Genomic DNA, 15694 nt, shown 5'->3' with positions numbered 1-15694 from the left:
TAACGACCCGCCGAAGAGCAACCCACCCAGGCCCATTCCCCTTCATTTACCCCAGACTAACACCTAACACTACGGGCAATTTAGCATGGTCAATTCACCTAATCTGCATATCTTTGGACTGTGGGAGGAAACCAGAGCACCCAGAGGAAACCCATGCAGACACAGGGAGAATGCGCAAACTCCATACAGTTGCCCGAGGTGGGAATTGAACTCGGGTTCCTGGCGCTGAGAGGCTGCAATGCTAGCCACTGAGCCAGGGATTTTCAAGGTGATAGAATATCATATTGAAGGGACAATCAGTTCACATGATACCTAATTATACTTTATTATTTACCTGTTTAGTTATATATGCGATGATGTGTCATATTTCATGGTTAGCAAAGATGTATGCTACTGGAATAGACTAAATACATATTTAATGTACTTTAATTTCTCTATCTTTATTTTAAATGCAATGGAGGCTATGTAGTGCAATGCAAGTATTGAAATGTCCCATTATGCAAGTCCTCTCTCGTCCATCTCCCTGAGGTGACTTGTCTGTCACCTTGAAGATTGGTTAAAAGGAGATTAAGTATTTAAATTTACAAGCCTTTAAGTATCCTCTATTTACTCCTGTCCTTTAATGAACTGTTTCTCACATATATGCTGCAAGAGTTGAAGGCTAACATGCCAGATTGGGATGCTTTGTAAAATGGACACAGTTAAGGGCTAGCATTTCGATTTGTTGCACCAATTGCTCATTAAAATAAGTGAACTAAATGCACTTCTGTTTTAAAATTTTAAGATGGGATTCAACTTCAATGTGGTTTAAATATAGAGTCATAGAGTCATAGAGATGTACAGCATGGAAACACACCCTTCAGTCCAACCCGTCCATGACGACCAGATACCCCCATCCGATCTAGTCCCACTTGCCATCACTGGCCCCATATCCCTCCAAACCTTTCCTATTCATATACCCATCCAGATGCCTTTTTAAATGTTGCAATTGTACCAGCCTCCATCACTTTCTCTGGCAGCTCATTCCATACATGTACCATCCTCTGCGTGAAAATGTTGCCCCTTAGGTTTCTTTTATATCTTTCCCCTCTCACCCTAAACCTATGCCCTCTAGTTCTGGACTCCCCCACCCTAGGGAAAAGACTTTGCCTATTTACCCTATCCATGCCCCTCATAATTTTGTAAACCTCAATAAGGTCACCCCTCAGCCTCCGACATTCCATGGAAAACAGCTCCAGCCTGTTCAGCCTCTCCCCATAGCTCAAATCTTCCAACCCTGGCAATATCTTTGTAAATCTTTTCTGAGCCCTTTCAAGTTTCACAACATCTTTCTAATAGGAAGGAGACCAAAACTGCACACAATATTCCAACAGTGGCCTAACCAATGTGATATACAGGCAGGTGCTCAACTGTTTTGCAGAAAACAAGAATATTACTGCTGAAACTAGGGCAGAATGCACAAGGGATTGGATGTGAACGCTTTTCAATTATCTTTAGGAAAATTTCAGAACTTGTTTTTGTTATTAATGTTCTGAAACTGAAGCCATTTATCCACAAGTTGCACTAGTCAATATTGGTACTGTCCTTTGAATTAAAAGCAGTGTTTTTCTTTTCAGTATAGGCATGTGTTGTTAAATTATTGGATGGTTATGCAATAGAAGGAAAATCATTAATATACAAAAGCAAACGTTCAAGTACTTTTCAAACATTGCTAATATATTTTTGGAGAGAAGAGGCCTGAACATTTTTGAGTTTGCTGAGTAAGATAATAAGAGTGGCATATTTGATTCTGAGACTCAGGTCGTGAATGTAAATAGTGGAAACTAAGAAGGTATGAGAAATATGTCAGTTGTTGTAAATTAGAGACTGTTACTTAAAAGGATGGCAGTGGATAGACAATGGAAAACTTTTAAAGAGTTAGTGGAACAAGTACAACAATTGTTAATTCTGTCTGGCACAAAAAATGGGAAAGATGGCCCAACCATGGCAAACAAGGGAAATCAGGGATAGCATGTAATCAGAGGAAGGGGTATACAAGCTGGTCAAAAAAAGCAGAACTTGAGAGCAGGAATTGGTTTAGGCTTCAGCAAAGTAGGAAAAGGATACTGATAAAAGGGGAAAGATGGAGAATGTGAGTTGTGAGGAACATATAAACTGATTGTAAAAGCTTCTATATGCAAGTGGCAAGATTGGCAACCAACAGCATTTATGGCAGATATAATCCGCAGTAACCCTTAAACTCCCACATCTGACAAAAAGCACATAGCATTCTACTAAAGGCCATTTTTGCTCCTTCGCAATCTACAGACCCAGAAAATAACACTGTCTTATTCCTCTACAAACACTGCCCCAGGTTAAATTAATAGATATGGCTTATATTTTAAGTTTAATCAAGAGACATATCTCCAAAAACATATAAAGAAGAAAGAACCCACTCTACTCACTACTACAGACTTTATCTAGGACACACTTAAAACAACAATTCACTTATCTGATTCTGTGCTGTGAACTTCGCCCAACAGTTCCTCCAAGATCAGTTGTGAATTTCACTGTTTGTTAATTTTCCCAGACATTCTCTAATGTCGAGCAATACATGAATACCAAACAGCAAAGGCAGTATCAGTTTCTTCCTCTCTCTCGCTCTCTCCTGCACTGACCTCACCACGTGCTTCCTTTGTCTGTTCTTCTTCCTTTTAAAAATGCTGTTGTTTTGACTTTTTTCTTTCCAAAGTTCCAAAACAATGCAACAGCATATAAAACAGTAATTGCTGCTCCTGGAATTCGAGGAAATCACCTCCAGCACCTAAAACACCTCAAAAAAAGGAGCAACTGTTACAGCCAGAAATTTTTCCCACCTCCACCTTGGATTACCCAGAATTCTTTTGTAAAAAAACTTGCAAGGAAATCTCAGCTGTCTGTAAGAATAATAGGGTGGTTATGGTAGGGGATTTTAACTTTCCAAACATAGACTGGGACTGCCATAGTGTTAAAGATTTAGATGGAGAGGAATTTGTTAAGTGTGTACAAGAAAATTTTCTGATTCAGTATGTGGATGTACCTACTAGAAAAGGTGCAAAACTTAACCTACACTTGGGAAATAAGGCAGGCAGGTGACTGAGGTGTCAGTGAGGGAGCACTTTGGGGCCAGCAACCATAATTCTATTAGATTTAAAATAATGATGGAAAAGGATAGACCAGATCTAAAAGTTAAAGTTGTAAATTGGAGAAAGGCCAATTTTGACGGTATTAGGCAAGAACTTTCAAAAGCTGATTGGGGGCAGATGTTCGCAGGTAAAGGGACGGCTGTAAAATGGGAAGCCTTCAGAAATGAGATAACAAGAATCCAGAGAAAGTATATTCCTGTCAGGGAAAGCTGGTAACTATAGGGAATGCTGGATGACTAAAGAAATTGAGGGTTTGGTTAAGAAAAAGAAGGAAGCATATGTCAGGTATAGACAGGATAGACAGGATAGAGTGAATGCTTAGAAGAGTATAAAGGCAGTAGCAATATACTGAAGAGGGAAATCAGAAGGGCATAAAGAGGACATGAGATAGCTTTGGCAAATAGAATTAAGGAGAATCCAAAGGGTTTTTACAAATATATTAAGGACAAAAGGGTAACTAGGGAGAGAATAAGGTCCCGCAAAGATCAGCAAGGCAGCCTTTGTATGGAGCCGCAGAAAATGGGAGAGATACTAAACGAGTATCGTGCATCAGTATTTACTGTGGAAAAGGATATGGAAGATATAGACTGTAGGGAAATAGATGGTGACACCTTGCAAAATTCCATATTACAGAGGAGGAAATGCTAGATGTCTTGAAATGCATAAAAGTGGATAAATCCCCAGCACCTGATCAGGTGTACCTGAGAACTCTGTGGGAAGCTCGAGAAGTGATTGCTAGGCCTCTTGCTGAGATATTTGTACTATCGATAGTCACAGGTGAGGTGCCGGAAGACTGGAGGCTGGATAACGTGATGCTACTGTTTAAGAAGGGTGGTAAAGACAAACCAGGGAACTATAGACCGTTGAGCCTGACCTCGGTGGTGGGCAAGTTGTTGGAGGGAATCCTGAGGGACAGGATGTACATGTATTTAGAAAGGCAAGAACTGATTAGGGATAGTCAACATAGCTTAATGCGTGGGACCATGTCTCACAAACTTGATTGAGCTGTTTGAAGAAGTAACAAAGAGGATTGATGAGGACAGAGCGGTATTTGGACTTCAGTAAGGCATTCGACAATATTCCCCATGGGAGACTGATTAACAAGGGTTGATCTCACGGAATGCAGGGCGAACTAACCATTTGGATACAGACTTGGCTCAAAGGTAGAAGACAGAGGGTGGTGGTGGAGGGTTGTTTTTCAGACTGGAGGCCTGTGGCCAGTGGAGTGCCACAAGGATCGGTGCTGGGTCCTCTACTTTTTGTCATTTACATAAATGATTTGGAAGCGAACACAAGAGGTACAGTTAGTAAGTTTGCAGATGACACCAAAATTGGAGGTGTAGTGGACAGCGAAGAGGGTTACCTCAGATTACAACAGGATCTTGACCAGATGGGCCAATGGGATGAGAAGTGGCAGACGGAGTTTAATTCAGATAAATGCAAGGTGCTGCATTTTGGGAAAGCAAATCTTAGCAGGACTTATACACTTAATGGTAAGGTCCTAGGGAGTATTGCTGAACAAAGAGACCTTGGAGTGCAGGTTCATAGCTCCTTGAAAGTGGAGTCGCAGGTAGATAGAATAGTGAAAAAGGCATTTGGTATGCTTTCTTTTGTTGGTCAGAATATTGAGTACAGGAGTTGGGAGGTCATGTTGTGGCTGTACAGGACATTAGTTAGGCCACTGTTGGAATATTGCATGCAATTCGGGTCTCCTTCCTATCGGAAAGATGTTGTGAAACTTGAAAGGGTTCAGAAATGATTTACAAAGATGTTGCCAGAGTTGGAGGATTCAGCTATAGGGAGAGGCTGAACAGGCTGGGGCTGTTTTCCCTGGAGTGTCGGAGGCTGAGGGGTGACCTTATGGAGGTTTACAAAATTATGAGGGGCATGGATAGGGTATTGAGCCAAAGTCTTTTCCTTGGGGTGGGGGAGTCCAGAACTTGAGGGCGTAGGTTTAGGGTGAGAGGGTGGTACGTGTATGGAATGAGCTGCCAGAGGAAGTGGTGGAGGCTAGTACAATTGCAACATTTAAGAGGCATTTGGATGGGTATATGAATAGGAAGGGTTTGGAGGGATATGGACTGGGTGCTGGCAGGTGGGACTACATTGGGTTGGAATATATGGTCGGCATGGACGGGTTGGACCGAAGGGTCTGTTTCCATCCCTTACATCTCTATGACTCGAAGTGAAGAGAAAAGATTAATGAAAACAAGTATACGCCCATAACAATCAGAAACAGGGCAAATGATAATGGAGAACAAAGAGGTGGCAGACCAATTAAATATTTTGGTTTTACCGTCACAAAGAAAGACATAAATAATGTCCTAAATATGTTGGGAACACTAAGTCGACTCAGAGGGAGGAGCTGAAGGAAGTCAGTACTAGTGAGCTAATGGTACTGGGGAAATTGTTGGGATTAAAGGCTAATAATCCACATTCCAGAGTACTTAAAGAAGTAGCTCCAGAAATAATGGATGCATTAGTGGTCATCTTCCAGGACTCAATAGACTTTGGAGTAGTTCCTATGGGATGTAGATAATATAAACACAATATTAAAAAGAGAGGGGTAAAATTGGGAATTGCAGATCAGTTATCCTGATATCAGTGGTAGGGAAAATGCACGAGTCCATTGTGAAAACTTTAACAGCAAAGAACAGTAAGAGGATCAGCATGAATTTATGAAAGGGAAATCATCCTTGACAAATCTACCATAAATTTTTGATATTTTTAAATGCAAAGCTAGGTGGCAAGGTGAACTGTGACACTTCAGTGTTATGTAGAGAAGTTGAGTGAGTGGGTAAATGCATGGAAGATGAAGTATAATGTGGTAAATGTGAAGTTGTCCAATTTAGTAATAAAACATAAAGGCAAATTATTATTAGAATTGTTATAAATTGAGAGAAGGAAAGGGACAATGAGATCTGGGTGCCCTTGTACATTAGTTACTGAGAGTAAGTATGCAGGTGCAGCAGCTAGTGAAGAAGGAAATTGATATGTTGGTTTCTATAGTGAGATGATTCACATACAGAACAGAGATATCTTGCTGGAAAAGGACAGGAGCTTGGTGAGACAACACCTTGGCAATGTGTGCAATTTTGGTCTCCTTATCCGAGAAGGGATATTTTGGGTCTGGAGGGAGTGCAACAAAGGGCTACCAGATTTCTGGGGGACAGGTGTGACATTTGAAGACAGACTGGATTGGTTCGGACTATTCAGCGGAATTTAGAAGAATAGTCATCTCATAGAAACCTATAAAATTTTAAACAGGACTAGACAGGTAAACACAGGGAGATTGTTCCCGATGACTAGGGAGTCCTGACGAGGGGTCACAGTCTCAGGATATGGGGTAAGCTATTTAGGTCTGAGATGAGGAGAAATTTCTTCACTCAGAGTGGCAAGCCTGTGGAATTCTCTGCCACATAAAATGTTTCCAAGAAGGGGTAGATACAGGTTTTAGGACTAAAGGGATCACATAGAATGGGTGAAATCGGGAATAAGGAATTGAATTGGATGATTAGCCATGGTGGTACAGGCTCGAAAGGCCAAAGCGCACACTACTGTTCCTATTTTCTATGTTTCTATAGTGTTTATCCAGAAGACAGAAGCTACAGTGTAATGAACAGTGAATTTATAGTTTAGAATTATTCAAAAAGAACAGCCTATATGAGCCAACCTCAGAGTTAATTGATTGCAGAAATGAAGTAAAATAACCAAATAGCTGTAAAGCAAGAGAAATCCAAAAGCCACTGCAACTGTTTGAGGCAGCTAAAAGTAGATCGTTAAAGGACAGTAGTGTGCAGACCTCTAAATGGACTAGACTGAGGTAGTAAGAGGTTGGCAAATGAGAACAGTTGCGAACACTTTTTTCCCTCTTCTTGAGTTGGTTTGATCTATTATTGTCACATATACTGAGATAGTGAAAAGTATTGTTTTGTGTGCTAATCAGACAACTCATATCTTACATAAATACATCAGGGTAATAGAACAGAATATAGAAAATAGTGTTATAGCTACAGAGAAGGTGCAGAAAAAAAGATCAACCCAAATATGTGAAACATCCATTCATAAGAATGATAATAGTATGGAAGAAGCTGTTCTTAAATCTGTTGGTACATGTTTTCAAACTTTTGTAACTTCTACTTGATGGAAGAGAGTGAAAAAAGGTATAACTGGAGTAGAAGGGGTCTTGATTATGTTGGCTGTTTTCCCAAGACAGCAGGAACGTAGACAGAGTCAATGGAAGGAAGTCTGTTTTTTTGTAATAATCTGAGCTGCTTTCATACCTCTCTGTAATTTCTCGCGGTCTTGGGCAGAGCAGTTTCCATACCAATCTGTGATGCACCTGGATAGGATGCTTTCTATGGTACATCTATAAAAGTTGGTAAGAGTAATTGTGGACATGCCAAATTTCCTTTTGAGTTGAGACGATGTTGTGCTTTCTTGACTGTGGCACTGACATGGATGGACCAGAATAGATTGTTGTTGATAGATTTACTCCTAGGAACTTGAAGTTCTTGACCACCTACACCTCAGCACCACAAATACAGACAAGGGCGTGTCCTCCACTCCGCTTCCTGAAATCAATAACTAGTTCTTCATTTTGTTGACAATGAGGGAGGGATTTTGTTGTCTTTACACCATGCCACTAAAGTGTCTCTTTTCCTAAACTCTCACCTTCTCATCGTTGTTTAAGATCTGACCCATGACAATGGTGTGTTATGGACTAGGCAAGACCATTCAAAACATTCTTAAGCAGGTAGTCCAGACCGTAACTTTGCTATTTTCTTTGGTAAGTGTAGTGTGAAAATTACCCAGAGTAAGTTAGCACGGTTGACGACCAGGTTTTAAAACAGAAACATTTATTCACAAAATTACACCATAAAACACAATGAACAGAATACAGAATACCCACAGAACTCAGTCTATCCAAATTCAACTTAGTTATGTTGTTCCAAAAAAATACGTGCAACAGTCCCAATAAGCAAACCCCTTAAACACAGAGCAAAAATGAAACAAAGGCTTACAGGTCAAAGTTAGAAGGACAGAGAGTCATGCAGCCTGTTTCCACACAGCCCACTGCTGAACTGAATCGACTAACAAGAATTTAGTTTCTTGTTAGACTGACCACTCCCCTTTCATTATATAGGTTACTTCTAAAACATGAAAGCTTTGGCCTAAATTCTCATCTGTTTACGCCTCCCAATATCTCATTCCTGAAGAAGGGCTAATGCCCGAAATGTCGATTCTCCTGTTCCCTAGATGCTGCCTGACCTGCTGCGCTTTTCCAGCAACACATTTCCATCTCATCTCTGTACCAACCCAGCCGATTTGGAGCCCAGACTGTTTTACAACCCCTCTGAGAAAAACCAAGGATGCATTATCCTTGAGAAAAGGAATGGCTTTTAGCAAAAGGAGCAACTTTGTGACAGGTGTCATCAGCAAATTTGTAAACTGAGTTAAAGCCGACCTCGGCCACACAGTCATGAGTGTATAGCAGTATAGACGGGATGAATATGCAGCCTTGAGGGGCACTGGTGTTAAGGATTATTGTAAGGAGATGCTGTCACCAATCCCTACTGATTGCGATCTGGATGCCAGGAAGTCGAGGATATAGTTGCAGAGTCTTAGATCTGGGTATGGGTTTGGTTGGAATGATGGTAGCTGAATGTGAAATGTTGTAGGTGCCTAACACTTGGGCTGATTTAGGAGGTCAGTCCTGACTGAGCATGGATCAGTTTACTGACTGAAGTCTCCACAGCTCTCTGACTAACTTATCTGTGATCCTTGGACTCAATGGGTTTAACCTGCAGGACTGACCATGGCCCAATCATTGATAACAGGGTAGGGCAAATTGCAGTCCTGGAAGTAGGAGGACATCTGGAAAATCCTGGATGGAATCACTCATCACGGGAGCAGATACAGCAGAGGTGGAGGAGTTGGGAGTAAGGGATTGCATTTTTACAGGACATGGGGTGGGAAGGGGTGTAGTCAAGGTCGCTGTGGGATTCGTTGGGTTTGAAGTAGATGTCAGTGTTAAGTCGGTTGGTGGAGACGGAGAGGTCCAGGAAAGGGAGGGAGGTGTCAGAGATGGTCTGAGTGAATTTAAGGTCAGGGTGGAAGGCATTGGTGTAGTGGATAACTGTTGAAGCTACCTGCGGGAGCACGGAGCAACGCCAATACAGTCATCAATGTAGTGGGGGATAGTGCCAGTTTAGCTGTGAAAGAGGGACTGTTCCACAAAGAGGCAGGCATAGCTGGGACCCACCCGGGCACTCATAACCACCCGGGCACTCATAATCACCCTTTTGGTTTGCAGCAAGTGGGAGAATTGAAGGAAGACCATCACTGATTATGTCACCTCCACCCCTGCAACCACTGCCATCACGTATGCGAATGCTGCCGACAATGTTACTTCCGCCTCCGTGACTGCCACCAATGTCACTTCTGCAGATGCTGGCGATCACACTGCCTTCAAGGATGCCACTGGTTACATGACTGTTGATATCACTGCCAATCACATGACCACTCCCATTCCAGAGACAGTCTCTATCCCCACTCCACACTCCATACCAAGCCCTGCTAGGTATTTAATAATCCCCAGACCTCCCTCCACACCCCCGCCCAAACTGAGGACAAACTGTCAGTCATTAGCAAAGGACTCACCAACCCACTACACTCCCATGAGAGTGAATTGTGTATGAGCTACGATGTTGAACTCTTTTTCCGTAGCCTCCACCTATATGCCTACTTTTTCAATCGTGACTCCTACCCACCCTCCGAAGACCCCTTTCCCCGCCTCCAACTTACTCCATCTTCTTGGATACCCCAAGCTGGCCACTTATCCACCTTCAAACACTTCATCTCTAACTACTGTCGCGATGGTAACTGCCTTAAACTCTTCATCCCCTCATTCACTCCAACCTCCCACTCTTGCAATGCACTCCCTTCGCTCCAACCCCAACCTCACAATCAAACTAGCTTACAAGGGAGGCACAGTGGTTGTATGATGCACCAATCTCTACATTGCTGAGGCCAGACGCAAACATCTCCTCCTGCTGCCCCCTCGACCACAACTCCACCTCTCATCACTAAACCATCATCTCCAAGACCATCCACAATCTCATTGCCCCAGTTCATCTCCCATCCTCAGCCTCTAACCTCAGTTTCCCAACCACATACCGCCCAAAATCTACAATCCTGACTGCCTTGGTCGATTGATTATCTCCAGTTGCTCCTGCCCTACAGAACTAATCTCCGTTTATCTCGACTCCGTCCTATCCCCCTTCATTCAGGAACTCCCCACATACGTTCGAGACACCATCCATGCCCTCCACCGCCTCTATCCCCATGTGATTCGCTGTCCCCAGCGCCTCATCTTCACCATGGACATCCAGTCCCTCTACACCTACATCCCCCATAAGGAAGGCCTCAAAACCTTCCATTTAGACATCTTTTGCTGACCCACCCAATCTCCATCCATCAACACTCTCAGTCAATTGGCAGAACTTGTCCTCACCCTAAACAACTTCTCCGTTAAATCTTCCCGCTTCTTTCAAATCAGAATGGTGGCAATGAGTACCCATGGGTCCCAGTTATGCCTGCCTCCTTGTCGAATATGTGGAACAATCCCTCGTCCACAGGTACAGTGCCATTATTCCTCATCTTTTCCTCTGCTACATCGAGGACCGTATCAGCGCTGCCTCATGCTCCCACAAGGAGCTTGAACAGTTTATCCACTTCATCCATGTCCTCCACCCTGACCTCAAATTCACCTGGGCATCTCCGACGCCTCTTTCCTGGACAACACCATCTCCAGCAATCGACATAACACAGACATCTATTTCAAATGCACCAACTCCCACAGCTACCTTGACTAGACCTCCTCCCAATTTGTCGCCTGTAAAAATGCAATCCCTTACTCCCACTCCTCTGGGTGGCACGGTGGCTCAGTGGTTAGCACTGCTGCCTCACAGCATTAGGGACTCTGGTTCGATTCCAGCCTCAGAGGACTGTCTGTGTGGAGTTTGTATGTTCTCCTCGTGTCTGCATAGGTTTCACCTGGGTGCTTCAGTTTCCTCCTACAGTCCAAAGATGTGCAGGTCAGGTGAACTGGCCATGCTAAATTGCCCATAGTGTTCGGTGCATCAGTCAGAAGGAAATGAGTCTGAGTGGGTTAGTCTTCAGAGGGTCTGTGTGGACATGTTGGGCCGAAGGGCCTGTTTCCACACAGTAGGGAATCTGATCTAATCTGCTCCCCAGATGAACGATTCACTCCAGGACTTCCCAGATGTCTTTCTACTTCCAGGACTGCAATTTCCCCTCCCCTGTTATCAACGATGCATTCAATTGCAAGTCCTCTATTTTTCACACCTCCACCTTGAACCCCATCTCCACAACTGCAACAAGTATAGAATGCCCCTGGTCCTCGCATTCCATCCAACTATTCTGCAAGTCCAGCATATCATCCTCCACCATTTTTGCCACCTACAGTCATACCCCACCACCAAAAATATATTTCCCTCCCCAACCCTATCTGCATTCCATAATGGCCATTTCCTCCATGACTCCCTCATTAAGTCCACACTCCCCATTAACCCCCTGTCCACACCTAGCACCTTCCCATCTGCCGTAAGAGGCGCAAAACCTGCAGTCATACCACCCCTCTCACCTCCATCCAAGACCTCAAAAGGTCATTCCACACCGGGTAGAGATTTATTTGCAAATCCTCAAACCTCATTTACTGCACTTGTTGCTTTCAATGTGGTCTCTTCCACATTGGAAAGACCAAGCACAAACTCGCGGAATGGTTCAGGGAACATCCCTGGTCCATATGCACCAACCAACCCCACCTTCTTGTTGCCATCAATTTCAACACACCCTCCCATTCTCCTCATGACATGTCCATTCTGGGCCTCCTCCACTGCCCAAACAAGGTCACCCACAAACTGGAGCAGGAACACTGCCTCGGGAGCCTACAACCACAAGACCTCAACACTGAATTGACCAATTTCCAAATCTCCCCTCCCCCAACCCAATCGACTTGGTTTCACCCTCTTGACCTGACCAACCTATTCATCTTCCTTCCCACCTATCCGCTCCACACTTCCAACTGACCTATCACAATCACCTCCTACCATCATCTACCCATCACCATCCCAACTACCTTTGCCCTAGCCACCCTACTCCCCCTATTTATTTCTTATCACCCTTCCCCCTCCCCAGTCCTGATGAAGGGCTAAGCCTGAACGTCAACTCTTTATGCTGAAAGTAACATCCTCAAAAAACTCCCACAAGTTATTCAAACACAACCTTCTTTTCATAAACCCATGGTGATTCAGCCCAATCTTTTCCATACGTCCAACTATCACATACTTTATAATAGATTCTAAATTTTCCCCATCAGTCAGATATTTAACCACTTGCTTCACCCATTTATAACTGCTTACAATTTCCTTATGTCTTCAAACTGTATTTTTCTCCCTATGTTTGTGTCATTTGCAAATTTAGCAACTGTGTCTTCACTCACCTCATTTAAGTCATGATTGAAATTATAAAAAGTTGAGGTACCAGCACAAACCTCTATGAGTCTCTACTCATCACGTCCCATCAGTCATACAATGACCCACTTATATCTACTCTGCTTTCTGCCCGCAACTAATCTTCTATCACACATCACGAGCTTTGCTTTCATTTCACAATAATATCTGATTGTCAGATTATCAAAACTTTTTAAAAATCAAATATGCTCATTTCCAGACCTGTGTTTTAAGTTGAGTCACAAGTCAATACTTTATTGAGTGAGTATGTTTTGAAAATCCAACTACAGTCTATACATGTTGTTAGGTAAAACAATGACTGCAGATGCTGGAAACCAGATTCTGGATTAGTGGTGCTGGAAGAGCACAGCAGTTCAGGCAGCATCCAAGGAGCAGTAAAATCGACGTTTCGGGCAAAAGCCCTTCATCAGGAATAGAGCATACATGTTGTTAATCTATTTCAAACAAACCAATAAATCTTTAATTCTCTTACTACATTTTGAGATTACACCAAGGGAAAAAAAACTGTTTTAAAAACATGGAATTGCTTCTTTAGGCAAAATTCAGAGAAACGGAGGGTGGTAGTGGTAGTAGTAGTAGTAGTAGTAGTAGTACTACTACTATAGTTGTATTACTGGACTAGTTTACCAGATACAAAATTGAACTCTGAGTTGGGGAAAAGCTCTCCATTGGTTACGTATACCTAGCATAAAACTGGTTAAAGTCATTAAATGCCAATCATCTTAGGTCCAGACCATTAATGTAGAATTTCTTCAGGGCAATGTCCCATACTCAAACATCTTCAGCTACTCCCTCATTGAAGTTCCCTCCAGTATCAAGTCAGAACTGGAAACAGATAATTGCAGATAATTGTGTTCATTTGCAGTCGTAACTCAGATACTCAAATAGTTCGTGTCCACATACAAAGATTTGGACAACATTCATACCTGGGTTTACAAGTGGCAAGTAATATTCACGTTACACACATACTAAGTTATACCATCTTCTAGAACACAGATTCAAACCATTTCTCCCAACGTCCAATGGTATTATCCACAGTTGAACTACCACCATCAACATCCTGGATGGCGAGCACCGCCGCTGGCCTGAAACTTAACTGGATCAGCCACATTAATACGAAGGGGCTGGAAACTCTGCAGCTAAATTCACCTCCTGACTCCTTAAAGTTTGTCTACCATCTATGAGGCACTAGTCAGGAATATAATGTAATGCTTTCCACTTGCATGGCGGTATGCAACTTTAACAATATTGAAGCAGCTCAATACTATCCAGGATAAAGCCATCTGCATGTCAAGTGTCCAAACATCACCTTAACATTCATACTCTTTAGCACTCGCACACTGGCTATAGCAACTTATCAAGGCTTCTTCAACAGCAGCACCCAAATCTTCAACTCCTACTACCTCGAAAGATCAGAATTGTAGACATATGGGAATAGCACTGCCTGAAACATTTCTTCTTGTCATGCAACAATCTGATATGGAAATATAGTGTCTTTTTGTTGTTATGAGATCAAGATTCTGGAACACCCTCCCAAACAGTACTATGAAGTATCATCAGCACAAAGTCCAACAGCATTAACTAATGAACAATAAATGCTGACCTTGGCAGCAACTCCACATCCTAGAAATGGATGCAAAAAATCCTCAGCAGGTGCATTCGATATTCAAGTTGCACTTTGTGATAACCAAACATATAACACACTATGCTTTTATATTTTCTTATTATGTCTGTGGACCCAGTAGTATTTATTGTCCTCCTCCAGATTCCTTTCTGGGATGTCAACCGTCATTCATGTTGCGTGGTATTTGTGTTATATAGAAGTCGGTAGGTAGGTAGGTTGGTGTTGCACATCCCATCCTTGAAGAAAATCATTGGACTATTTGGATTTTTATGGTACTCCAGCAATTATTACAGAACTATTGCTCTTGGACTAATATAAATTTCCCTACTTGTCATGGCAGAATTTAAGTGTTCATCTAATACTGTAATCACTACACAATTATTTCAGAAGTTCAGAATTGAAGCTGAACTTTTGCCATACCAAAAGTGGTGGATTTAAATTTCAACTGGCAACTTACCGTGCTGATTCAACCCAAAAGGGTGATGTTGCTGTGCTGACAGATTCATTTTTGGTAAGTAATAGAAGGGGAGAAGTAGCCACATCTTTTTTCAAAAGTGGAGTCCCTATGTAAAAGAAATTGTAGTTAATTGAGCACAGCATAGATAAAATTTAATGAACCAATCTTGAAATAAATTACAGATTGAAAAATCTGAACAATATATAAGTTCTAATTACAGAGTATTGTTGGAGGGTGTAATTAAAGAGACAAAGTATGAACTTTGGCTGAAGCAATAACTGAAATTATATTCTCAGTGCACTTAGGCAAACACCCTGAAAAATGTGTCAGACTGACTAGTACATTAAATTGTTCCTCTATCCTGCCCAGTCAATCAACATGATCATGGTGGATCTTCAGCTTTGAATATATCAAATTATGAATCTCTTGAGACAGAGAATTCCAAAGATTGACAAGATTTCTTAGTCCTAAGTGATCAATTCCTTAAACTGAGACTGTTCTTATAAATTACAGATAACATTGAAACAATTTACTCAGCCACTTAGATTAGCTCATCCCTCCCATCATAGGCAACTATCTAATTTGCAGCACAGCCTCCAAGGGAGGTTTATCCTTACTTAAATATTGAAATTAAAACTGCACATGGTACATAAGGTGTTACATCACTAAAGCCCTTTACAATTGCAGCAATACGTCCTTACTCTTGCATTTTAACTCCTTGTAACAAGGGCTATTCTGAATTGCTTGTTGTGGCTGCACGTTAACTTCGTGTTTGTTCTGTAAGTACACACCCATCTTTCTGAACATCAACATGCAAATACTACAGTTTTAAAAAAAAAAACTTTATTTTCCCATTCTTACCACCAAAATGGATAATTCCATATTCTATTTG

The 15694-nt window shown here is 42.1% G+C and overlaps 1 protein-coding gene across 5 annotated transcripts in view; it reads right to left on the bottom strand.

The window, feature by feature from the left end:
* Window positions 1-15694, bottom strand: part of kiaa1328 (KIAA1328 ortholog) — a 173667-nt gene that overhangs the window by 38615 nt on the left and 119358 nt on the right. For all 5 annotated transcript variants that reach the window (XM_043684585.2, XM_043684442.2, XM_087990030.1 and 2 more), the window contains one exon: window positions 14803-14908. In XM_043684585.2, coding sequence (XP_043540520.2) covers window positions 14803-14908 — 106 coding nt within the window. The remainder of the gene's footprint in view (window positions 1-14802; window positions 14909-15694) is intronic.

This window comes from Chiloscyllium plagiosum, unplaced genomic scaffold (genome assembly GCF_037043375.1).
Source record: "Chiloscyllium plagiosum isolate Xiang-an unplaced genomic scaffold, Cpla_swu_hap1 HiC_scaffold_1, whole genome shotgun sequence".
Classification (NCBI taxonomy): Eukaryota; Metazoa; Chordata; class Chondrichthyes; order Orectolobiformes; family Hemiscylliidae; genus Chiloscyllium; species Chiloscyllium plagiosum.
Note: the sequence above shows the minus strand (reverse complement) of the source record. Positions and strands in the feature narration are given on the sequence as shown.